The 24,753-nt window shown below is 49.0% G+C and overlaps 12 protein-coding genes across 12 annotated transcripts; 5 read left to right on the top strand and 7 right to left on the bottom strand.

Moving 5' to 3' along the window:
- Positions 1-2: 2 nt before the first annotated feature.
- COCCADRAFT_100025 (uncharacterized protein) lies at positions 3-1,136 on the bottom strand (the record flags this gene model as incomplete). The annotated part of the gene is made up of 1 exon (XM_007715555.1): positions 3-1,136. One exon carries the CDS (start codon positions 1,134-1,136, stop codon positions 3-5), a length of 1,134 nt encoding a protein of 377 aa, XP_007713745.1.
- Positions 1,137-1,465: 329 nt separating this feature from the next.
- Positions 1,466-1,651, bottom strand: COCCADRAFT_99997 (uncharacterized protein; the record flags this gene model as incomplete). The annotated part of the gene is made up of 1 exon (XM_007715554.1): positions 1,466-1,651. The coding sequence occupies one exon, from the start codon at positions 1,649-1,651 to the stop codon at positions 1,466-1,468; it is 186 nt and encodes a 61-aa protein (XP_007713744.1).
- Positions 1,652-1,935: 284 nt separating this feature from the next.
- Positions 1,936-3,178, top strand: COCCADRAFT_6245 (uncharacterized protein; the record flags this gene model as incomplete). The annotated part of the gene is made up of 4 exons (XM_007715539.1): positions 1,936-2,004; positions 2,076-2,099; positions 2,149-2,629; positions 2,712-3,178. 4 exons carry the CDS (start codon positions 1,936-1,938, stop codon positions 3,176-3,178), a joined length of 1,041 nt encoding a protein of 346 aa, XP_007713729.1.
- A 248-nt stretch (positions 3,179-3,426) lies between these two features.
- COCCADRAFT_99951 (uncharacterized protein) lies at positions 3,427-6,259 on the top strand (the record flags this gene model as incomplete). Its single annotated transcript, XM_007715553.1, has 2 exons — positions 3,427-4,324; positions 4,377-6,259. The coding sequence occupies 2 exons, from the start codon at positions 3,427-3,429 to the stop codon at positions 6,257-6,259; spliced, it is 2,781 nt and encodes a 926-aa protein (XP_007713743.1).
- Positions 6,260-6,571: 312 nt separating this feature from the next.
- Positions 6,572-7,745, bottom strand: COCCADRAFT_38030 (uncharacterized protein; the record flags this gene model as incomplete). The annotated part of the gene is made up of 3 exons (XM_007715552.1): positions 6,572-7,495; positions 7,551-7,653; positions 7,711-7,745. 3 exons carry the CDS (start codon positions 7,743-7,745, stop codon positions 6,572-6,574), a joined length of 1,062 nt encoding a protein of 353 aa, XP_007713742.1.
- Positions 7,746-7,882: 137 nt separating this feature from the next.
- Positions 7,883-8,074, bottom strand: COCCADRAFT_99995 (uncharacterized protein; the record flags this gene model as incomplete). Its single annotated transcript, XM_007715551.1, has 1 exon — positions 7,883-8,074. A coding segment is annotated over one exon (192 nt), but the record flags the coding sequence as incomplete, so codon positions are not given.
- Positions 8,075-8,843: 769 nt separating this feature from the next.
- On the bottom strand, positions 8,844-10,954 carry COCCADRAFT_38029 (uncharacterized protein; the record flags this gene model as incomplete). The annotated part of the gene is made up of 3 exons (XM_007715550.1): positions 8,844-9,894; positions 9,947-10,195; positions 10,257-10,954. 3 exons carry the CDS (start codon positions 10,952-10,954, stop codon positions 8,844-8,846), a joined length of 1,998 nt encoding a protein of 665 aa, XP_007713740.1.
- A 406-nt stretch (positions 10,955-11,360) lies between these two features.
- Positions 11,361-13,438, bottom strand: COCCADRAFT_100011 (uncharacterized protein; the record flags this gene model as incomplete). The annotated part of the gene is made up of 2 exons (XM_007715549.1): positions 11,361-13,289; positions 13,343-13,438. The coding sequence occupies 2 exons, from the start codon at positions 13,436-13,438 to the stop codon at positions 11,361-11,363; spliced, it is 2,025 nt and encodes a 674-aa protein (XP_007713739.1).
- A 495-nt stretch (positions 13,439-13,933) lies between these two features.
- Positions 13,934-14,573, bottom strand: COCCADRAFT_99964 (carbohydrate-binding module family 50 protein; the record flags this gene model as incomplete). The annotated part of the gene is made up of 2 exons (XM_007715548.1): positions 13,934-14,485; positions 14,547-14,573. 2 exons carry the CDS (start codon positions 14,571-14,573, stop codon positions 13,934-13,936), a joined length of 579 nt encoding a protein of 192 aa, XP_007713738.1.
- Positions 14,574-17,535: 2,962 nt separating this feature from the next.
- On the top strand, positions 17,536-17,943 carry COCCADRAFT_99981 (uncharacterized protein; the record flags this gene model as incomplete). The annotated part of the gene is made up of 2 exons (XM_007715547.1): positions 17,536-17,850; positions 17,905-17,943. 2 exons carry the CDS (start codon positions 17,536-17,538, stop codon positions 17,941-17,943), a joined length of 354 nt encoding a protein of 117 aa, XP_007713737.1.
- A 304-nt stretch (positions 17,944-18,247) lies between these two features.
- Positions 18,248-19,838, top strand: COCCADRAFT_38025 (uncharacterized protein; the record flags this gene model as incomplete). Its single annotated transcript, XM_007715546.1, has 6 exons — positions 18,248-18,287; positions 18,718-18,869; positions 18,992-19,069; positions 19,118-19,160; positions 19,212-19,276; positions 19,350-19,838. 6 exons carry the CDS (start codon positions 18,248-18,250, stop codon positions 19,836-19,838), a joined length of 867 nt encoding a protein of 288 aa, XP_007713736.1.
- An 855-nt stretch (positions 19,839-20,693) lies between these two features.
- Positions 20,694-22,504, top strand: COCCADRAFT_6237 (uncharacterized protein; the record flags this gene model as incomplete). The annotated part of the gene is made up of 5 exons (XM_007715538.1): positions 20,694-20,860; positions 20,999-21,512; positions 21,567-21,588; positions 21,642-21,832; positions 22,094-22,504. The coding sequence occupies 5 exons, from the start codon at positions 20,694-20,696 to the stop codon at positions 22,502-22,504; spliced, it is 1,305 nt and encodes a 434-aa protein (XP_007713728.1).
- Between the last annotated feature and the right edge of the window lie 2,249 nt (positions 22,505-24,753).

The following is a 24,753-nucleotide window of genomic DNA, read 5'->3' as shown; positions in this document are numbered from 1 at the left end:
ATTCAAGTTTGGAAACGGGTCAATGGGGATTTCCACTGGTCTAGAGTCCACTCGTCGTCGCCCGTGTTTTTCGGCCACCCTTTCAACGCAGCCTGCATATCGCTTTTTACTCTTCTTCTTTCCGCCAGCACAGTGTCACTCTTCATCTCGGCATATTTCCTCTTCGCGCCGAGCACCGTTGCAGCTGCTCCGCCTAATATCCCTGCTACCCGTATACTTTCCATCCACAACCCTCTTCTGCAAATCCGACTCGCGCCTCGGGGATCCAGCTGCTTTCGCCCCTGTAACACACCGCCGATGAGCGTCTCCTGCCAGTACGGTGTCCAGACTGCTGAGAGGTTGCTTGATACCGCGTTTTCTCCTACAGCTAGCGCACGTCTCGACCACATAAACTCCATTGTGGTAGGCTTTACTGTAAATGGGCGGAACGTGTATCCTCCGCCCCATTCACGTGTCGTCGAGCAAGGCAAGTTTTTGAGGCGGCCAGTGGGAGAAAAAGCGCGCTCGCATGCTTGAGGCACGTATTGTGAGGCAGGGAGGACCAGCGTGGCTATGTAGGCGTTTTGTGGCGTGATGAGGAGAGAAGTGGTGGAGGAGAGGAGGGAGAGTGATTGCTTGAGGGTGAGCTTGTCGGTGCAGGATTTACTTAGAGTAGGGGGTGCATCTGGTCGGGAAGGTTTGGCGCGGACGACACCGAGATGGGAGAAGTTTGAGCGCCCTCGTAGGGCGCTGAGTTCGATGTGTTCTGCCGAGTCACCAGTCGTTTGTCCTGGTGTGCTGGGTGACTGTGGAGGCGATACTGCAGTAGCTTCCTGGAGGGTCGGGGGTGGGCTTGTCCATGGCGTGGCATCTTCTTGCGCGGCCATGGTGAGCTCCATGCTTGCGTCACCGCAGGGTGCTTCGGAACAATACATGTGGATTGATACATCGTCGGGGATAGTAAATAGCTGTGGCGTCTGGTCTCGGGGATATCGGGATTGGACGAAATCCGACGCTGCATAGGGCGGCGATGAGATGCGCACACATTCGTCTAGAAGGTAGCGGTTGAAGGCCCGGATGGCAATGACTTCAGCGTGCCATTCGTGTAGGATGTTGCCTTTTGCCAGTGGGAGTTTGTTTGATGGAAGACATTTCATGCCCGTTCTACGAGCGTCAGCATGTCATTACACAGCCAGATTTTGCTTCTTGGACACTGCGAGATGGGGCTGAATTGACCCATGGCCCAATGTATTAATCGTATATGGTTCTTCTAACAATCCCGCAGCACCTGAACGCGGGGCTGAGCCACTGATGGGAATAGCCTGCTCGGGTAAGTAGACTACTTGATGCATGTCGCTTACGAGTCGACGATACCCCATTTTACCTACGTCGCGGCGGCATGGCTCACAAATGGCGCAAGAAACTATATTGAAAGGAATATTGCTTACCCCAAAGATACACACTTTAGCTTGTCGCCTTCACTAGTTCATGGGCATAAGCAAGTATAGCGGCGTAGGCATACCAGTGAGCGATTACCTTTAGATAAGACGATTCCGGCGAGGGGCACCCATTCTCGTGCGCCGTGGCTGCGGGGTCGGGGTTTTCTTTTGTCGGGCAGGCTGTCAAAGGTGTCGAGGACGCAGCGGGCGATGGCATCTGGGTCTGGTGCCATGGTCGTCTGATTTGGTCGTCTGCAGTGAAGGGACAGCGAGGGTCGAGGGGCTCTGGTCAGGTTAGGTCAGGCATGGGGGGCACGGAGTTAGGGCACGGAGAAAGCTGAAACCGGAAACCCATTGATGCTTTGGCGGTTCCAAGGCCATCCATCACTCCTGCTACTCGACGACAAAAGAACCCTGTCACACGCACGATACCACTAGGACTCTTCTTACAGCTTCTCCGAACGTGGCTTTGTCCGGTTTCTTCCCTTCTCTTCAATATGCAAGCGTTTGGTGAGCAATGGCTATGCGCCGCACCGTCGCATTTGCGGCTCACACACTCACGATCCCAGTACCAAAGAACCGTCGAGTAAGGCAAAGCTTGTTACTAAGATGCGCAAGCATACATACGCATGTTACACGGGCTGACAAACTGCACAGCCAAAGTTTGACCTGCACCTGAGAGTGCGCGCTGCCCATCATGCCCCCTATGACCGTGTCCTGACAACAGCAGATCATCGACCTCAACAACGTTCCCCTCGTATCCGGTACGTCTTTTGTGAAATGGCACCTTTTGCACTCGACAGCCGCCGAACACCGCGGTCGTACAGAGAGCTGCTATGTAAAGGACCATAAAGTTGCCTACGACTATGAGGCTACACTCCCCGTCCGGCTTACCGTGGACAAGAACGGCATGTTGCAGGAGTGCTACGTCGAGTTTGAAGTTATTCAAGAGTACGGGACAGGCAGAGGCGAGAGGATGACTCTGGGCACTGTCAAGCTCAACCTGGCAGAGTACGTGGAACAGAGCGAGATGGGCACGGTGGCGGGCGAGGAGCCGGGCGTCACACGGCGATACCTCATGCAAGACAGCAAAATCAACAGCACGCTCAAGATTGGGATATACATGAAACAGATCGAGGGAGACAAGAACTACATCGCGCCTGCACTCAAGACTGCCCAGGTCTTCAGCGGCATTGCGGGTATCATGGCCGGTGAACAGACCGAGCTCGAAGATCAAGGAGGCAAGCCTACCTTTTCTTTTTCTTCCCTGACAAACGCGGCTGACTTTCACAGCCACACACTCGTCAGCGAACAAGTCGCGCGAAGCTGGCGAGCTACAGGATATGTACAGGCGCACCCTAGCCGCATACTGGTCGGCTCAGCCCGGCGAGTTGAAGGCGGACGAATGCATAGAGGACATCTTTGCTGGCGGAGACGGCTGGGGCGACAAGTCCTACTCGCAGCAAACACGGGCTCAGCAATCGTTGCGCTTCGCAGGTGACGGCAGCAGCTCTGTAAGTGAAAACGGATCGAGGCACATGCATGGCAGCAGCATCAGTCGTAAGTCGCATGAGACGCTGCGACCCGGGGACATGAAACCACTCCGCTCGCCAAACGTGCGAGGCCGGGAAAGTTTGGAACAGCGGGCATCGCACCTGAAGGCGAAGGCCGAGGCGGCGCGGCAACGACAGCGACCGGTCCAAGAGGTCAATGAGTTTGATCTGCGAGAAGACCTGGTCAGCTGGCATCGGCCGACGTGATGTTCCATTGTAGAAAACAGTAGACTTTTGTAATTGCGCATCTTTTTTTTCTCTTCAATCTTTTTGCCTTTGCAACGACGGACATGTGAAAAGAAGCATTATTAGCACAAAGCTAGGACGACGCGCCTTGCACGTGAAGGCGCGACGGCAGAATTATTAGGCGGTGGCCAAAGTTGATGGACGCATTTCACTTTGCGCACCACACGCTGCAACAAGCATTGAACCTCAGCCTTGCCTCGTCGTCCTTCATGCTTGCGCCCCGTGCTTCCAGTGCATTTGTATGCCTCCGCTGTGAAGCGCAAATCGCCCGCCGACGACTGCCCGCCGTGCCCCGCCGCATCCCTCGCGCCACCTTTTCTGCCTCTGCTCGCCTGCATGACGATGGCGCAGAAACAAAGGACGCCGTCTCCGAGTTGGACAGTCCGAAGTTCAAGATTACTAAAGTAGTCGAGCCGCTAAACCGGGTCCGGAGGAGAAAGGGCAAGATTATCAAAGAGACCACAACAAGCCTGGGAGGAATCAAGCAGCTAGGCGACCAAGCCGATATCCTGGTGCTCAGAGAACTCGGAGATGTACTAGCGGAGAAAGGCGACGAGGAGCCCGAAACCATTGAGTCTTCTGATCCCGTCCAAGTTCCCGACATCTTTGCCTCGCTGCAACAAGAGGGCAAGGCAGTCACGCCCGAGGAAATCTATCAACAAATTGGCAGTCTGCGTCCAACGCAACATGGCGATCCTAACGAGCCGCACTATGTCAAACAGACTACGTTTCTCAAGTTGAAAAATCTCCTGATGGACGGCTTCACCCAGCAACAGTTGATGACTTTCTACTCGGTTGCAAAAAACATCAAGCGGGGGCAGGTCAACCAAGGTGTCATCGATAGCCTGAAGCGAGACGAGGATGATCCCAAGCTTCCGGTGGAGCGCTCTGAGTGGCAACCAGGCACTACAAGCATCACACAACGTTTGCCTGGAGTCGACCGCCATGTCAAAATTATGGGATGGCGCAAGAATGTCAGCAAGCAGCTGCTTGTAGACCGCATCCTCCGCGACCAGTGGAATCTCGTGCTTCTTGAAGAAATCGAGAAGCCTGGCGAGCTCGAACTCTTCCTGAAGCCGTGGCAGATGACACTGCTTACTGTTGGAGGTCAGTTTCCAGCTTGTATCACCATCACAATACCCACTAACCCTTGTTGAAGAACACAATGTACTTGATGAAATCGCACTAATCAGAAAGGTCAAATTCCAAATCTACAAGCAGCATGACATTCTTCGCATCACCGCCGACAAAAGTACAGCAGAGTACGCTGCCAATGACGTGGAAGAGGCTTTGCAACGTACAGAGGTCAAACGGATGAACCTCAAAAATTACATGCGTCTGCTGGACCCCAATATGATACCACGGGACCAACCTCTAGATATGACCACGCTCTTTTCACAAAAAGATCGGGATGTCATTTCAGCACTCACCAAGACAAGTATAGCGGGTACTACAAGGAACTTGGCAAGTCGCCCCTTGACATTGGTGCCTACACTCGCTAATTCTGAGCAGTTTACAATTAGGGGATTCAACAATGCATCTATCGAAGAGGCAAAGCGATCTTTGATCAACTTTCTGCCTTTCAGGGACAGCATCACCCGCACTTCGGATATGCTGAACCTGGGCTCTGCAGCAACTTCAATTTACCCAGCACCCGTGTACGTGGATGAAAGCCTATTGAGCTACAAGACTCGTAATACTCCGCTTGGACGCTTATCAGTGCCTCTCCCACGAATCTCTGGGCCTGAATCTATAGAAGGTACAGAAGAGTCAGTCGAGGCCCCCAAGTCATCCAAGGCAACAGTTCAAGGTCTAGTAGATAGGACTGCAGCCACTATTCTTCGGTCTGCTTCCGACGAATTTCCTCCCATGGAAGAGCTAGGCAGCTGGGTTTCTGAACCGCTCCGAAAGCTCTATGTCAAATTTGGTCAATCCTTGGTGCCTCTGGAACATGCAAATGCCACCAAAGCTGAGGCCAATACACCCAAACAATTTTTCCAACCCCATTTTGTGTCTACTTTCCCAGGGCTTTCTTCTCTTTTTACATCATCAGATATCTCCCTTACTACGCGCCTGCAGGTTCCGACTCTATACTACCACTTCCGACCCGATCCCGAGCAGGACGGCTTTGATTCCAGCCAATTGTTTCCCACACTTCAAATCAAGATGGGTACAGATCGCCACGGTGCCAGAGCCTATTTCCGCAGAGTAAGCATGAGGTTTTGGCAGCATATGCATACCGTGTCGCTTCCCAATAAAGCGGCCGACCTTCAGTTCTACCAGTACGGGAGTTTGAGAATGACCAAAGATCACAATGATGCCAACCTAGATAAATGGGTTATCGCTGCCGCAAAAAGTATTTCGAGTGGCGGACGTATTACCGCGCCGCCGCTTAGCATTGACGTTCCCAGGTGGACCATACCTGGCTGCTCGATTGAAGAAAATGGCATGGCTAAGATTAAATATCACTTTTCTGGTGTCGAGTTCCGACAGGCTGTCTCAGGCACACTATTGGGTCAAAACATCGCCTTCAGCGCCAATCAATCGAGCAAACTAAACGCAAAGGGTGGCGAACTGATGGCGTATTACGACGGCCATGGTGACATTCAATTACGCGACGAGGCAACTGTCAAGGCATTTGTCAAGAGATGCTATGATATCGCCGATTTGATAACAGATGCGAGCGCGCAGACGTCGCCCGTGTCTAGGCAGGCGCGCCCGAGGTATCCTGCCAGTGCACGAAAAATGAGAAGATCGGGAATTTTGGGCGAAGCTTCCAACGAAGCGGGCGATGTAGGGGAGGAGATGATAAAGAAGGATTTGCAAGAACGCATTGCGGAGTATCCCAGTGCACCGGAGGACACAGTGATAGGGGAGGCGAGCCGTGTGAAAGATGAGGTCTCAGCGGACAATGCCTCTGCAGTAGAAGTGCAGTATGGAGGAGAGGATACCACATCAATTCCGCCGTCGGACATGCCGGAGGCGGCACAGCCAGAAGTGCTAGATGGACGTCCTCTAGACTCCTCGTCCAAGGACATATAAGATGAGATGCAATACTGAAGTCTTATCTCTTCACTTAATCTCTGCCTGCTATCTTCTCACATCGTGTTCTTGCTGTGCATGATTTGATGGTAACGGGTTGACTCTATCAGGTAAGTGGAAGCGTAGCAGGGTCACAATTCTGATGCTGTAAAACTATGGCAGTTTGTGAGAAGGAGTCAAAGCAAACGAGTGACTATTTTCGCAACGACCGACTAATTTGCAGTACCATCATTGGTCTTCTCGCTGACCGTGAAAGACGCAAAAGAGTGAAGCGCCAGATCAACACAGATGGACTAATGCCAACTTATTTGCTCAGGCAGAAGCCGGAGCTGCAGCCCCAACTACCGTCTTGCCAGCAATACTCTCCAGACGCTTGAACCCGCCATTCTGCTTGACACCCTCCTGCAGCTCAACCATCTTCTTCTGGTCGCCCACGGGATCCTCAGCCTCATCCTGCAGTCCCCAAGCCAGATACTCATTTGTATAGTTTGGCGTAAACGCCTCATCAAGCACACCAAGCCTCTTCCCATATCGCGTAACCTTGTCCCAATCACGCTGCACATTCTGCAAGTCTGGGCTAAAGTACGCAAAGCTGCGCTCGAAAATCTTGCGGTTCGTCGGCGTATCCATGGCCGTCTTTGATGCACAGAACTCAGCCCACGCTTGCTCTGGCTGCGCAAGCACAAAGTCCGTTGCGCGCTTGCATGCGCGGAGAAAAGCGCGGACGGCATCGGGGTGGCGCTCGATAAAAGCATTGTTGCCAATGTACAAGATGGAGCAGAAGCAGCAGCAGCCCAGCTGAGCCAGCTCGTCGATACGCAGCATCTGGACTTCATCGCGGGCTCGGTTCTGCGATACAAGCCACTCTTCCAACTCCACCATTTGCACATTTTCGAGACCGATGCCTGCGTCAATTTCGCCTGTGATGATGGACCGTGTCACGTTCATGCCCACGCGCACAGCTTGGTAGTCGCCGGGCGACATACCGTAGTGGGCTGTCAGCTCGTCGAGTTGGATTTTACCGAATTCGCCTACGTAGCCGATCTTCTTGCCCTTGAGCGTGCTGAAGTCGCTGGTTATGCCAGAGGATGTCAAGTAGACTACTCCGGTGAAGGGTTCGTTGAGCAGAGAGCCGATGGATTGGACGGGGAAGCCTCGCGCGGCGGCGGCGAGCGTGTGGATCATGGCTTTGAAACCTAGATCGACTTTTCCTGATCCGATGATTTCGGTGACATCCTGGTTTTTATGTTGAGTATTTGATGAAGAATAAGTTATGTAGTGTTAATCGTACGCTTGGATCGTTGGGCTCAAGGAGAGCGACTTTGACGCCTTCGTCTTTGAAGTATCCCTTGCTCTGAGCAAGGTACACAGGCGCATGGTATGGCGTAGCGTGCCTGACCTACTCTTCAGTATTCTGTTCTCTCATAGTAAAAGCTGAACATTTAGCGCACCAGTTGGTCAAGAAGGTAATCTTATCCGTCGACATCTTGACTTTGGTTTACCGATGCAATGTTCTTCTACGCTAGTCAGCAATCCCAACACAACAGTGGGAAACGGGACATCATGAAGCAGCAACAGTCCTTCGCGCTGGAATTATCCAGATCAAGTTTAAACGGTATAATCTCAGAACAAGCCATCAGTGATCGATACGACGTACCGATCACTAATGGCTTGAACACCCGCCATGCTTTGCTTCTGATGGATTGAGATGGGTACCTGACGATGCACAGTATAGGCATCTGTTTTACTTGACCGAGAGAATATCCTAAGGTGCGAGGAGCGAGACCCCAGGGGCTTCGCATTGCTGGTTCGATGGCGGCATCGTACCAATAAAATGGTGTCGTGATTATGGATGGTCAGAAAAGGTATACTCAAGCTGAGGTCAGAGAAAGTTTCTGCAGCAATATTTTCATCCTTTTATACACTCTTGGTGATTTTTTGTTGAGCTTGATGACACGCAAATTGCCCAATTGCACATGCATACGCGGGGCAGTGAGGGGTAGTATTGTGCCCGACTTGTGAGTCTGCATCGCTGACCCACGATACTGGTCCCGTCACTGCAGCACGGGAGGTCACCTCGTGCTTCTGATTTGTTGAATGGGCCGTGAACTGATTGGCCTCACCCGGTGACGATCATGTTCTTGCATGTGCATGCATGGACGGAAAACCTTGAGCAGCCATCCCACTCTTTCGTGGGGGTACTCGCTTTTGCGGGGATAGCTCATGCTCAACGGATACCGTGTTCAGCAAATTAGTATATTGGCTGACGTTTTTGTCTACATCATTATGTACATTTGGAAGACCCCAATCAAGACGCTATGGAGGCTTTGTGCCCTGTATGATATATGTGCTTGATATGGTAGAAGAAATATCCGGTAGATCTTGAAGCCACGGCAACGCTGTTCAGGAACACTGAAGCCTGTGTACTGTTTAGCCGTATCCCAAACTCCTTTTAACCCGTGTTGACATATTTGAAAAGCATGCTTGTCGAGAACTTTTCCTAGTTACCATAGACTTGGAACGGATATGGTACTGGATCCAGATCTTCTCACTTCTGGATGTACATGGATATCTCGACATCTATTCAAACTAGTCTCACCGTCCTTTTCTCTACCACAACGCCGTGGCTTAGCCAACATGATTTCAGATATCTCTCCGGATCCTCCGTAAATCTTTTGAGAAGTGTAGGCTCTGGATCTGCCATTACCTCTTCGAGGGAAAGGACCTTGGCCTCCTCATACAGATACCATAATCCGACGCGAGAAAATGTATTCGGCGTAGTCGGACGTATAAGAAGGAAGACAAGACCATTATCTGAGTCTGTGCTGTCAGACCAGGCTTCACCGGTACCTATCAATATCGCCGTAATTGTCTCATCATTCTGTGGAACGCCTTCGTCAAATTCGAAGCTTGAATTTCCCATGCCACCAAAGACGGTCTTGGAATATCCCAGATCCGACGTAGTGATCTGACTCTGAACGATCCATGAAGTGACATCAATCCAAGGGAAGTAGTTTGAATAATGTTCCGGAAGAGATGACGTGACAAAATCGAAAACGTCAACCGTTTCCCCATGCCTGTTCGTGATGTGGAGCCTCAGGTCTTGAAAATTTAACCATGATGCGTCAAGGTTGCAGAAATCTAGGGTCATGATAGAAGATCTAGATCTTGACTTTTGCGATGCCCAAGTCCACGAAGGTAGTCCAGACTCATCAGGAGCTAGGGTTTCTTTCACTTCAGTTTCCGTGCTCTGACGCGAGGTCCACCAAACCAGACCCTGCGCGGAGAAGGATATCTCTCCCGTGATGCCATCCGTAAAATAAGGCAAAGGAATGCCGTAAAAGTGTCGACATTGATATGGCCCCGATGCATCTTTACCGCAGGCTTCCAAAATTCCCTCTATAGCCTTGAGACTGTCCTTGGCAAATGAAAGTTGCTTGGGAAAGTACTCTGTTAGGAGTGGGAAGGTTGCTAGAGGCTGAAGATCTGTTCCTGTAAAGAGAAATATGCGTTGTCCGCTTAATGGGTCTTCGATTCTGTAGTGCTCGAGATGATGAGCTTTGTTGCATTGGAAATACATTTGTCTATCAGTGAACACGAGGAGACGCACCGACAACACAGCTTCCTGGAAGGTCCTATTTCAAAATCAGTGTTTGCTTCACAGAGGAACGTTGAATGATCAATTACCAGCCTCGGCTGTTCCAATGCGATTGCTCCAGCTGTTTCTGGACGGGCTCTTCGACAAATTGTCGGCTCCCTAAAGTGACAGATCCGTGTATCAGGTCTGATCGATCTGTTCCCAGAACACCGGGTAGACCATGTGAAGCATCTATGCCAGATGCTGCTGCAATAGTGACTTCTGCCCCACCATAGATCAGATTCATTGATGCAATCGCTTTGTTCCTCGCAATGGATTCATTTTGTACGATGCAGTATCTTTAAGCACACAGCGTCAGTAGATGCTTAACGTCGATAAGATATAGAGGAGACTACTTACTGATCGACCCACAGTCTGGGGACCCCTAGCTTCTTAGCCACATATATGGCATCCGAAGTGGTCTTTGAAATACTTCCAGGGTCTATTTGCGAGCCGAATGCAACTTTTGCAGGAGCTACGTTACCCCAGACATAGCTCAAGCACGCATAAGACTCGCCAGGCATTAGCTCTCTTACCCGTAATGTACTGCAGTCGATGATTCTCAGCGGTGTCTTCATGATCACTGGCTGAACTGTACATGTCCTTCCACCTGCGTCATCAGAAGCATGGTTTGATCTACAACTCTCGAGCCATTGCTTAGCTTGGATCAGGTCCGCTGACGCATACTTTCCAGGCCCTGGTATATGACTTTCCGCCGGGAGGAATGTATGGTCATGTGTTGCATCAGCCGAGTCCCACATAAGGATCTGTTTCAAGGGTTTCGTGTTTGTCGACTCAGCACATGGCTCAACCAACTCTTCTGAAGACGCTGATTGCGTTTCGTCATCCTCTGGCCCATTGTGAAAAAGAGCCACGACAAGCTTATCGGAAGAGAAGTAATCAGAAAGTGTCTTGCATGACACACAGTCTTGGTGTAAGGAGTTTTTGAGAAAGTGCACGACCTGCGTATGTCCATGTTGTGGCGTACTGAATTTCTCGTCAAGCGCTTTGCATGCTGGACACAAATCAACCTTTCTGTCTACGTCTGTATTGATCATGATTGCAGTGTTGCTTATCTTGCTGGGTAGCGTGATTGGTGTTGGCAAATTGAGCAGAGGATACTTTTGAGAGGCAGCTGAGGGAAGTCGATGGGGCTGGCTGTAGGATTAGGAGTGTACGTACTAGTAGTAAGCGACGACGCCGTCTACAGCCCCAGTGTTCGGCAAATCCCGCATATTTAACTGCACCATCACCCGTCAGGCTGGCAGCTACGACGTAGCTGCAGTTTCGACACCTTACAACTTCATCCCGTCAATCAGTCGCCTGAATAGCACTACGTCTTTTGACGAAAACGTGATGTCTCAGCTCACAGCAAGTTTCTCACGACTAGGCGTCCGAAAGACCAGGGATGTATACATGCATATTGAATGAGCTTGTATGTGTTGCCAGGCTCCAGATACATCGCTACCAAAAATCGAGGAAACTATCATACTCGTCTTTGCACGAAAGACTGCCCAGATCGTCATAATTCATCCACAAACCGTTGTCACCAACAGGGTATAATGTCTCAAAATCCTTTGATGCGCTCTCTTCTTCAGACGAGTCCATCATACTTGCGCTGCCGAAATCGAACTCACTATTGTATATCGCAGTGGTAAAGTTGTCAAAGGTCAAATCGGGTTCCACTGGTACTCCTGGCTGCACGTCCTCGGTTGTGTACTCGAAAGTTGATACCAATCTGCTCTGTGACATGTCGTGCCCCTCTTGCCGTGCGCTTAGACCCGTCAAGTTCCTGGCGAATTTGGAAAACATATTTGATTGTCCTTCACTTGATATTGGCCGCTTCTTACTGGTGTGAATTGTATTTTCAAGCTGAGGACGTGATTTCCAGTCTGCCATTGTCAATCCGTCTTTGAAGTGTGCCGCGATGTGGGTTTGTCTCGCATCCCATGCTGTCATTTCACGAGCACAAAACCCGCAGGTCCATTTTTCTGGGCCATCTTTGCGCACTCCGTCTGTTCTCCACAAGTCTCTTACAGCATCGGTCAGAGATGCCTGGTGAAAATTCTTTACATGCTGCCGGAGGTGATCTGGTCGCAAGAATGTTCTATCTTCTTCGGCCTTGGCAATACATTCACCGATACGGTGAGAGTGGAGAAGATGGTCTTTGCTAGGATTGTGAAGCTTGCAGAAAACGCAGGATGTGGAAGAAGTGGAATGGGAAGAAACGATCATGCTCGGGCCAGTGTGTAAGCAGGTCCACTTCCGTTTTGGTCGATGCTGAGTCTCCTCGTGACGACGCCAGGACTTTGGCGCTACAAACTGATAACAAAATGTGCATTGCCACATGTTTGGCGTACTTTCTCTCATTGAGGTCTTTGCTTTTACTTGGGTACAAGACATGGCTAGGGTTACGTTGGAAACTGGAGATACTGTACTGAAATGACTGTAGTCTTTCTTTTTGCCTCGCCTAGATGATTTTGGAGTTTTTGGATCGTAGTCGTGATCGGAATGGTGGATCTCCTCTAGAGTTCGGTAGCCTTCAGGTATTGGCAACACTTTGACCTTTGAGAGGCGGGTTGTTAGACTTTTCTCTACTTTTGAGTGTGGAAGTGAACTCTCTGCATGACGTAAAAATCTTTGTCTTGCTCTAGCATTCGTGAACCATGTATTCACCTGCTTCTCTGTGATTCCACACTCTTGAGCCAATGCACGTTTGGTATCAGCATCAGGATACGGATTACTGCTGTTATCTCTTATCCATGATTTCAGGCGCCGCAGAGCATGTGACTCAAGTTTTGTAGGAGGCCGTTGAATGGAAGAGCGTTTAGCTTCGCAAGGGACGTTTGGAGATCCAGGGTAAGAAGTGCCTATATCGGGACTGTAGGAAGAAGAGGTGGTAGTCTGATCGTAACTAATAGGATCCACGATACGATATGTTGAATGTTGCCCTTCCTCAACTTTGGTGGGTAGATGATGTTGCTGTAATGCGCCAAGCTCTTCCACTTGGGCTGCGATATGCATCGATTCCTGTTCGGCTTCTGAAGTTTGCAAAAGTCCTGATCTTTCCGTAGCACCGAACACGGCTGTCAGCTTTCGACTGCATTCGTCGCATTTCAGGTTTTCTCCGGGAGTGGTAATATCCCAAAGTGCGCATAGAACGCACTCTTCATTGACGCTAGCCGCCTGTGACTGGAGATCGTGACTTGCTCTCATATTTGTCGTAAACACATTAAGCTTGGTAGTCACTGGCGCCGATGGAGAATCTGGCTTTTGCAGGCGGAGCTGATCTTCAATATGGACCTTGAAGAAATCACCAAATTCCAAGCTGAAACTTTTCTGCGACAAGGATGACGAGGATTTGCTGATTGCGGGACTCGCGGTAAAGTCCATCTAGTAGTGTCAGCAATCGCTTGGTGGGGATGTGTCAACTCTGGGGTAAATACATAACTACCATCTTCTTCGTCCAGAGTATTTGATGCATAGCCCGAGTCAACGGACCATATGCTAGCTGCTTTGTTCTTCCCTTTTGGTGGCAGCATCTTGAGACGACGGTCCAATGTGGTGAAGTTGCAATGTATCCCTCGTTGCCTTCTTTGCGTTGCTATGAACAAGATACAAGCAGCGAGTGGGTGGATGTAAGTAGTCGGATTGATGTGACGACCGGCAACGAGGCTAGGTTACCTGATGTTGAGATACAGGGTGCCAGTGGCTGTGCTGGACGCCTAATTAGGACACAAGTGTGGCGTTTCATCTATCCTCAGCTCGATAATGAAATGGGTCACGCCTTAGAGTCAGCATGACTGCATGAGCTGCCGGATACGCTTTGTAGTGGTTATGTCCACGATAAACGAATGTTAAACGCATTTGTCTCGGTTACCAAACGTGCGATAGCATGTACACGTCTCGACTTCAATGCAGCGTAGTACATGTACAGATCTATCAGTTTTGGCACCCTAGTGTTGACTCTGTGTTTCATTGATCCTAGTGTGATAAGACTGTATAAGTTAAGAACAATCTGATGTGATACCATCTCTCTACGCAGGCACACAAATGCTCTTGCCTGGCAACAACCGATCGCAATCCACAAGCGCATTGCCCTGCAACCCTAGTAATTCTTCCACAGTGATGTGACTAGTTTGGGCAATAGCCCAGCACGTATCTCCTTGTTTAATTTGAACTTCATGACTGCCTTGATGACAATCGCGTGATTCTTTGGCAGGAGTTAGTGACCGAGCATCACCCATATACAACAGTTTGAACACCAGGATCAAAAAGACCAGTACTATGAGCGCGAATGGCAGCATTATACGCACCGCATCCCTGTTGTCCTTGCTTATTGCGTCTTGATGATCGTTGAACATTTCATCAAAAGTGCGCGAGGGCCGCCCATTGCGGTTGTCGAGCAGGTGGATAGACACGGACCGCGATGATTGCGACGATGATTGCGAATCAACATGGTGCAATTCGCCGTAACGATTTCCAGGCTCCGACTCGTACATGATGCCACCTGCATCGCGAAAGGTGTAGGTTTGCGTGTCGGCGTCATAGCCTATACGCTCAAAGCCAGAGGGGAGGCGCTCGGCGTCCTGTCTTGTTGTCAGTTGCGGGGTGATAGTGGAATGTTAGAGGGGCTTGCTGGTGGCTTACACTGTCCATGTTGGTGTATCGGCCCATAATGAATTGCACCAGGCTGTAGTTAGAGGATGAGTTAGTTGAGAGACGAAAGGAGCTGCCGTGTAGCTGGCGCGCTGTGACCCTAGGGCAACCAAGCGACAGTGGGCTGTGTCTCACAAAGTCAGGTGTGAGGCGTCCTCCGCGCATACATGCGACAGCTCAGTGTAAGCAGAGCCGTGGCTGCCAATGACGCGCGGTCGGGCAATCATTGGTAGGACTATATCAGGCTGCGCGAGTCATGAGCGCACGTGACAGGCTAGCCAATTCTGCCATCCCTCCATCTTTCCTTCACTAAATCATAAGATCAGATCTAGTTACAAAGGCTACAGTTGCAGCGGAACAAGAACTCTGTTCTCCTATATCTGTTGGTCGTCAGGACAGTGCTCCGCTATCTGATCAAGTTCACGAGATTCACTTGCTGTCTCTGCGGAACTTATCATCTCAAGACATACGATCAGATCTACGATAAAGTCGAGGGGCAATAGAGGAGTGGGATCTGCATGCTTGCTGGCTATAGCGTTAATCTCGATAGCTCCCACGTTGTCTGGCCAGCTCGTCGCAACTGCCCTATGCTTGAACATCACCCTCCAAGGTATATCGGTATTTCCCGACCTAAGAACGGCTTAGACACAGCCTTTGAGCAAGCGTAGAGAGCTGGCAGTGAAGCAGTTACTACAAGTGGCCCAACATTCTTGAGCACAATCAGCATAGCTAAGACCGCCTACGTCAACTTCTCAAACCACAGTCGCACTACCTCTTCACGCCTAACTGTGAACGGCACGAAGCGATCTGCCAACCTACTCGACAACAGGTTCAAATTACTGTATGTCGGATCATCGTTAGATGCACATACAGTAAGCGCGTTAGGCTCCATTTTTGCTTGCTTAGCCAACTCATTGTGCACGTATCGCTGCACTGCTGGCCACACTTCGGCCTTCTACTTGCGTCCATGTGGTTTCAAGACACCCGTCGGCCCGCTTATCCTTCATAGACACAATCGTTTCCGTTATTCTTTCTCTTCAAATGCGTAACAGGATCAATGACTGAAGACCCGTTTCACGATTGTGATTGCCAATCTACGTCGATATGAAGCGACGGAAGTGAAGCTTGACTCCATGTTATCATGTAACCTACTTTTTTTTGTATCTCGGGTATCGGCTCTTTCCAATCCTTATCAGGTTTTCCTTATTTGCTGACAGCTGTCGGGCACTACCTCGGCCAAATAGATGCGTACTCTTACTATATTGCATTTTATTACTTCTTTGGGTCTAGTTGAGGAGCTTGGAGTCTACGCATTTGAATGTCCTTCCGGCGAGCGGAACTGGAGAAGATTAGCTAGGTTCAAGAGGGAGGGTATGGCCATGTCATGGTGTTTGCTTCTGGATCCCAATGGGATGAAACAGCAACTACCATCATAGGAGCCGATGGGTGACGACTTTTGGAGTCTTTGATGAGTCTTCATCAGTTCTGTTCGCTAGCTTTGCCTCTAAACACCTTTTTAGCATCAGGAATAGCAGCAATATCTTGGGTACAGGTTGCATGGTGATACTCAAGCAAAGGACCTTGCTATCAGGCCAAAGTCGGTAATTAATTGCGCTAACGGCTCATGCTTATTTCCGATGTTCTGTTCGCCTGTTGATTGCCTTTTTTTCTGAGCATTGCTTTTTCATTTGCTTTTTCTTTCTGGAAACCAAGCTAGCTCCTATTCACCGGTATGGCGACCAGGCTGAAAATGCATGTATACATCCAATCTCGTAGGTGTCAGCCATTAGAGCATTGCGTAGGTCGTACGGTAATACTGTTGCCCAAAATTGTTAGAGTAGCGGCGCATATATGGTCGTAGCGAAGGCTGAACTGCAAATTGCTATTCACTAGCCATGACCAGACCCGACAACGGTGAAAGAGCGTAAAACTGCGTACTTAGTGATAAACCACTTTCGCAATCGAAGTGTGCTTTTCCATTTGACCAGTTCGAAAGTAGATTCCTTGCATAACATCCCTGCAGGAGGAGCCGCTTGACTTCCGAATGAGTGATGGTAACACAGTCGTGTCAATGATACTGTTGAGAAGTGGTACGTACTGGGTACAGCCGCGGCCATGCAGGGTGTGCACAGATTCCCGTGATGCACACCATCTATTCCAACAGCCCAAACCGTACGGGAACCGACGTTTTGGCGGTCAAGTTCAATGCTTTGTTGAGTGCTTTCTTATTTTTTTTAGTTTCTTATGGCGAGGTCGTGCAAAGCTTGGCGTGATGCTGAATGGGGTTTTGGCTTACCTGTGTGTCCCAATTAGGTGCAGCGCGTGAATAGCAAGTAAAGAGCCATAGCGCTCGCTAGCATAGATCACGATCAATCCACCCCGGAGAGACAATGAACTAAACTCTCGTTAAAACGTTCCTTTACTAGGTCGCATTTCTGTACTTGCACAACGGTTAGCCCTTGTTTGAACACCTAGTTAGATGTCACATGAGGTGAACAAATTCAGAACGAGGTGTGCGTAGATTTTATTTCATGCCTTGTATGTTCTGGAAATCCTAGAGATCATGACCATAGCTTAGCGGATTGTGCTAGCCAAAAAAAAATGTTTTCCATGATGCACAGGCCTCTAGAACACATGCAACACGCTCATTCCTGAACCCTTGGTTAATGTCCCTTTGACTTACTTTGTTTGATCAGTGCTCTCTTGCTCTACTGTAGCCTTGCGAAGTAGCTTCCGTTGATTGGAATCTCCTGAATCCCATCGATCGATCGTGTCCTATCTGATTTGAATCTTGCTTCTCTTAATCACGTATATATACCTCCAGTTCCAGCTACCTAAACACGAACATTCCATCATCAACATCCTCCTCATCAATCACAACTACTACAACAATCAAGACCACTTTCGTACTCGATTCAGTACTACAAACTTCAGTCTTCCATCTTTCCTCCAATACCAACCCATTACATCAACTTTCAAGATGCTCGCCAAGGTTATCTTCCTCACTATTGTGGCTGTCGCCGCTGCTGCCCCTCAGAACACCCCCAGCGGCCATGATGCAAAGGCCATCAAAAACCAGTGTGGTGGCGACGCCGAAGTCTACTGCTGCAACAACGAGACCGCCGAGAAGGCAACCAGCAAAAAGTCCGTTTTTCCTATCGATGCCGACGTTGCCGACCTGCAGAATCTTCTTGGACAGTGCAACGATGTCACTGTTGCTATTTTCCGCAACCTTGTTCCGCTCAACAGGATGTGCTCTCAGCAGTCAGTTTGCTGCAACAAGTCTGAGCAGACGGTAATACAATCTTTCTAATATCGTTCTTCATCTTCGCTGACATTAACATTATAGGGTGTTATTAACATCAGCTGCAACCCGATTCACATCTAAATACATATTACTATAACAACGTATAGTTTAGTGTGTTGATGACATTACTTATGATGGTGTTAGAGAATAGGTCTTCGATTACAACGTTTATACTTGTAGCTAGACATTCATGTTCTCCTTCCCATCTTTCTTTTCCCATTCTTTTTAATTCTTACTCTTAGAAGTACCCTAGACTATCCACTAAAAATCCAAATCAATTTTTTTCTCAACTAAACAAGATGCTTTCATGACAAGGAAATTAAGTCTTTTACAATTGACATCGGTATAAGCGATTTGGATAAGAGCAGCTCTACATATCACCAGAATGGAGGAGCCGAAGGCCCGAACCCTAAACCAGTCTCGTAGTGGGGGGTTTCTGTTCATCCAAGGACGCACCTTAGCGATATATTGCTTTCAAAGCGCCATTTCTACTAGCGCAGTGCCTTCCGGCCGCACCGTTCCGAACCAGGAATTTCTAGCTCCGAACTCAGCCAACGAAATAGCATGCCGACTGAACGTCTTTCTGACCCTCCAAATGTAGAAATAGGCAAATTCAGGCCGTCATTTTTGACCTGTTATTTAGTCTTGTAGCCACAAAGACAACAGAGATGTACTAGCAAAAGATGGCTCCGCACTGCCTTGTTCTCACATTGTTCCCGGAGAGGTATCTGTTCTCCATGTAGATCCGGAATCGGATGCATAAGCTCGGCGCATGAACCTGAACTAAACAGGCAATCGAACTTTAGGTCCAGAGTACAAATCCGACGTAACCCTGCGAATACCGAAAGCATATAGCTGCTTCTAAGAAATTCTCGGTACTACCAGCAATGAGTCCCAACTTCCAATGCCTAATACGATTCAAGTCGTCAAGCGGAGATACGTTCTATGGCGAGCTCGGAACCGAAATAGAGGCTACACGTGACAACCTGATTGGACTTGATGTTCCCGTATATGGGGCAACATCAATACTAGATGGAAAACCCCTTAGCTGAGATGGAAGGGTCGAGAACATCCAAGAGGTAGGCTGAATGAGTGTGTTCAAGGTCTCTGACTAATTGACAATTGCCAGGTTCTAAGCCCGGTACCAGCAACACCTATCTTCCAGTGTGTCGTGATCAATTACAAGACGCACATAGGCGAAGTTGGGGTAATATATCTTCATTACTCACCGGACAACCGGCTCATTTGTTTGCAGCTTTCCGCGGGCGACTATCCTGTAATATTCACCAAGTCATCCGGTAAGTGATTGATGAGTCGAGTCTCTTGACAAAACGCTAAGAATATTTCAGATGCATTGGCCGGTCCTTATGACGAGATCCCGATCAATGATGCATGTAAGCTGATAGACTACGAGGTATGATCCCAAGGCAACAATGGAAGCATTGCCAAACGCACAACGCTTCAAGAAAGTTGACCACGCAATGTAGGCAGAGCCGAGTTTCATCATCGGAAAGGACTGCAAGAATGTCAAGGACCGAGCAGAAGCGCTTTCCTGCATTCTGGGCTACACGTGCGGCAACGACGTATCTTCGCGCTTTTGGCAGATGCCTGAAGGATCGGGAAACCAGCATGGATCTGCTAAATTGTTTGATAAATTCGCCCCTCTCGGTCCGACTATCCTGCATCCTTCGATGGTGGATGAGAAGCTGGGACTCCGCATTCGCACATTTGTCAACGGTGAAGTGCGACAGGACGCACGTACGACCGACCTTGTGTTTGTTGCAGCGGAAATCATTTGTCATCTAACCCGGGGCACTACCTTGCGAAAAGGCACGGTCGTTATGACGGGTACGCCTGGTGGAGTTGCAGCGTTTATGAAGCCTCCTAAATGGTCGAGTGATGGTGACGTTGTCGAAATCGATATTGAGGGTATAGGACGGATGAGGAACACAATGAGGTTGGAGAAGACGTCTTGATGAGTTGTAATCTTTCTAAAAACCCTTGACAGCTCAGCAGATGTTAGTTAGCAAGTGGATAATAAATAACAAGCCAATCAATGCAGCATGATGTGGCTTTCGTTCTGTTCGATTGGTTCTTTTCGAGAAGCTCAACTCTAACGCTCTTCTCACGGATCAAGCTATTAGTGAAATGGGGGTGAAATACACTCCTATATGATTTGGTAACATTGAACTACTGCTACCTAAAAAGCTATGCTGATGAATATTTGGTCATGGTCACACTCCCGTTTGGCTGCGCATGCAACCGCAAATCGAGTTAGGGGTGTAGCAGATATTTTTTCATCAACCTTATGCGACTGGCAGGGACTGAGGGCCAATCTCTACTCTCTCCTTGATGCTAGCGTGGGACTCGCCGCTCTGGAGCCGGCGGACGAGGTCATCTGAATCAAAGTCTGCGCCGATTAGAATCTCCGCAAACAGCTTCAAATTCTGCCTTGGCCGTGCATGATGAAGAGGTGAATGGGGTGTGTGGGGTGGTCAAGAAGGAGACGGGCAGACGGGGTCCGGTTCGGAAGCAAGCGATCCGGGCGATGACGCGCTCGGTCTGCCATGTTTATGTCGTTGATCCGCCCCAAACAGTCGAGTGCGGGCAAATCCAACAGGAAGGATGCGGGGGACATCCAGGGTAAGTAATATTAGCGGGGGCGTTGCCAGTGCAAGTGCAGACAGGAAGTACGACGGTTGATGACTTGGTGAACTTCCCTCGACAAGCGTGTACAGTGCTGGCGACCACCACAAACATCGCATCACCATCGGCATAGTAAGTAAGTATCCTCAAGCCCGGAACCGTGCCCTTGCCCGCACGCTGAGCTCATGAGCTATCAGTCGGCCAACAAGGCCATACGCCCTGAGAATGGACCGCGACCAAGCGACCGGACAGCAGTCGGAGCACGATTCTGGCTCGGAATCACGTCGCAGGAAAAGGCCCATAGCAAAGGCCGCCATGGCCTGCGACAGGTGCAGGCTGAAGAAAATCAAGTGTGACGGCAACCGGCCCTGCAGAAGCTGTCTGGTATTAGCACCTCCCGCCGCATCTGATGGAGTACATTTGAATACTGACGCCCATGGCAACAGAACAGACGCACCAACTGCCGCTTCGCCGCTGCTAACAATCCCAGGCCTCGTCGGTCGGCCAAAGACAAGGTGCAGCAGCTTCAACAACAGTTGGACCGAGCCAATCTTCTTCTTCGAGCTTCCGGCATCGCCCAAGAGCCACCCTCGCCCTCTCACTCGCACCGCCCATCTCCCCGCTCCCTCTCGAGTATTGAAGCAGAAGACGCCAGTCGGTTGAATACTGTAGTACCAGGCACGTCGACTACCCCCACCATTTCAGATATCAACTATCCCGGCCCAATTCAGAGCGATGGAAATTTATCCAATCCACCACCACTTGACCACAACCAACCTGGAATCAACCACTCTGATCCCAGCTATGATACCTTCTCCAAACAAGCTCGCCCCCGCCCTCACCCTCACGAGCACATTGGTACGAGCACGCAGCCAATCCCCGTGCAGTTCCCGTTCTCTCCTTGTCGTTCATCTGCGCGACCCAGCGCGACATTCGACCCAATTCAACATAGCTCTGCATATGTCTTGGATCAAACGGATGAGACTCGTAACATTGAACAACCGGTATGAAAAGCTTCCTTGCTATCCAGGTAGTTTTCAACTAACCACACGGTCCAGGCTAGTCGCGATGAAAACCATGGTCAGTCAACACTTGGGATGGCGGGAAATTCATCAATCAGCTAAATGAAGCAGGTCCAGCTTCTTATCTTTCACCATGTCTTGATCCCGGTTTGAGTTGGATTACCGATCGGATCGGGGACTCGACTTACCAGAGCAATGCAAGCTCAATGATTGGTGCCATCAATCAAAAATTACAACTGCAAAAGAACATCAACAAGACGAGGGCTTCCGATCATTCCCCAGAGTTGGCTTTACTCTACAGGGTAGAATTTCCGATACCTCTTGCCATGATATTTACGCCATTAACTACGATTTGATCAAATGATAGCTTACTTTGAGAGAACCCTAGAGGACTGCATCTTCGCTCTAGAAATTCCACATCAATACGAAAAGACGATAACAGACGCCATTGGCTATTGCGGTCCATCTACTGTTTCGAAAAACATCTCGCGTTGCGATCAGGCCGTCCATCCGTACATCACCGGCCCCACGGATACCGCAAAATCTGACTGACATACTGACAGGCAATTGATGACGATGACATAGATTACGAGCTTCCTACCGTAGCACCTGATGGAAACCCCAACATTCTGGCGTTCATGCGGTGCGCTATTCAGCATGCTCAGATATCCTCGGCCATTCTCCAAGGCTTGATGACCACCAAGGCTCGGCGACAGCCTCTGCAACAAATCGCGAAGACAGTGCACCAGTACGATCAGCAGTTGCGAACGTGGTATAACAACGTTCCCTTCGCGTTCAGAACCAAGACTGGCAGTGATTTTCGCGCGCAGGCCCCCTTGGGCTTGCACATCAACCATCTGATGTATATTGAACTATCGCATCACAGTGTTCTTGCCATAGTGCATTGTATAATCAGGCATCCATGGAACATCAATTCTCCATCAGATCAAACCGACACAGCCCTGCAAGATTAAGTTAATTTCAGCAACACCAGGATGGCAGAAGCATCGAGAAGCATCATATTACTCAATAGATCTATCTTGATTGATTCAACAGCCCCAGCTTGGTACGTACCCTGAAAGCATATGTAGGTTCCATTGACAGGCTAACAATCTCTAGGTTGGTCTTTTACCTCTCAATGATCGGCATAATGAATTTATTTGTTCATGTTCTTGAAACCCGTTGCCGGAATCGTCGACTCGGGATATTGGACTTCTCGATCTGGCTGCTGGATACTTTGGCTATCTAGATTATGCAACAGATTCCGCTGTCGCATTTCTTTTTGTCAGAGATTTCGGAAACTTGGCCCGTCTTGTTGCGACAAAGGCGAAGTTTCCTAGTTCAGGAATCGACCAACGTCGGTTGAGTGCACTAGGAAATGGCACTTCGATTCCAGAACTCACTCTGCAATCGAATGCCCACCCCAATCACGGCTACGCGCTACAATCATACGCAAATGTGAATTCGGCGTACCATGTAGGATATCCTCTTCTAAATGATCCTTTTATCGTTACTAATGTCAATTCCCATTTAGGTGGAGACCTATGCTTTCAATGAAACGAATTTTGCTGGTTGGCCAGCCTTTCTCTCTCGACTTTCCCAATTTTGATCGACTACTTTGTTCATACGTAAACCAATGCTACAAGCCATCTTCGAGCACCCCATCATTACAAGCTGCTTCCTAGCCTCTGCTCTAAGCTCCGAATTGCTCAAAGTATTCGGGGCCCTCAGGGTTAGCTACCGCTCCTGAAGGCGGATATGGCTAAAAGAGAAACAATACGAACGCACACATTAGCCATTTGTCTAATCTTTCAGTTTAACTTTCACTTCAACATGGAGGCCAGAATAAGAGTGACTGTAGGCTCGGGTATGAAGGGTGAGCCATCATAGACTAACACGCGGCTACCGTAAGACAACCAACAACGAACCATAGCCTACATAACACACCCCGTTTAACAGAACTAAGTCTCTTCTTCCAAGACCTTAATACAACCATAGAGCTTTATACTATTTGAACATGTCTCCAGGTTCTAGATCAAGATTAAACATGTAGTCTTTCTCCACTTATCACAACAAAGCCGAACCACTGGTAGAAGACTCAACCTGCATTGAGACTTGACAGCTTACGCAAGCGCTATGTGCTATATATCTTGGTGAATTAGTCTAGAAGACAGTTAGCTAAATGAAATCTAGCTTTACAAGGACCCGCTAACATACCATTCCAAATGCGCATACAATGAAGCCTGGGTGGCTGAATGCACTGCGAGAAAACTCTAATGTTTTACTAGTGCCATTTAAAGGAAATCTGCTCTATGTGTGCACATCCATCCGCTTCTACCCGCGAAAATGTGTTTGGAGAAATTCATTCATGCTAACATCCCGGAGAAAGCGGATGGAAGAGATGTCAGTAAGTGCCCTGCTCTCTGTTGTGATAATGAACGAAAAGTAATCTCTTGATCCCTTTATGATGATTAGGGCAACCGTAGCTAATGAAAGTATCCTTATTATCCGAGACTCGGCCAATAACATCCTCGGGCTGAAGTCTCTCGAATATAAACAGCTTCTTCTAATACTCTATTGCCGTGCTTGGTCGGACTGACCAAGAGTATAAACCTAAATAGTTCCTCGTTGACTTATCTTTGTTTGCGGCTGCGATGTTGTGTAGCGACAATTAGAGTAACGATCGCTCCGTATTCTTCGTGTTAATCGTTGTGAGATGGATTATAGAGAAGCAAGTTGCGTTTGGCAAGCATATCGATTCAACCGCAAGCAAACAAAGTGTCGACATCAGTAGTAGCAGTTTCAAAGTCGAATGTTGGTACTGTCAACGCTACCAGTACGAAGATGCATTCATGTGCGTAAATTGAATACCGGCCTCGGCAGGGAGTCGCGGTCCGAGGAGCATCGTATTAAAAGAGCATCGTCGAAGCAGGTCGGGTGTCACGATACTGTAGATAGTAAAGGCCAGCCCTTAGGGACCCGTTAGACATTACTTAGGCTAGAGGCGTAAAAGCTATAAAGATAGAGTATATAGCTCTAGTAGAACCTTTAAGTATCTCTTTAGTAATTTGTCTTCATTTAACTACTTATTATTATATAACGTATCTGTATAGCGAGTGGCTCAGTATAGCGAGTGGCTCACGGTGCCAAGACCCCATCAACTTCCCCCATTACATGACTCTTGCACGCGATGTCTCAACAACCAAGTGATACTCTAGCTGTT

This window comes from Bipolaris zeicola, assembly GCF_000523435.1.
Source record: "Bipolaris zeicola 26-R-13 unplaced genomic scaffold scaffold_109, whole genome shotgun sequence".
In the NCBI taxonomy this organism is placed as follows: Eukaryota; Fungi; Ascomycota; class Dothideomycetes; order Pleosporales; family Pleosporaceae; genus Bipolaris; species Bipolaris zeicola.
This window is presented reverse-complemented; position numbering and strand designations above follow the sequence as displayed.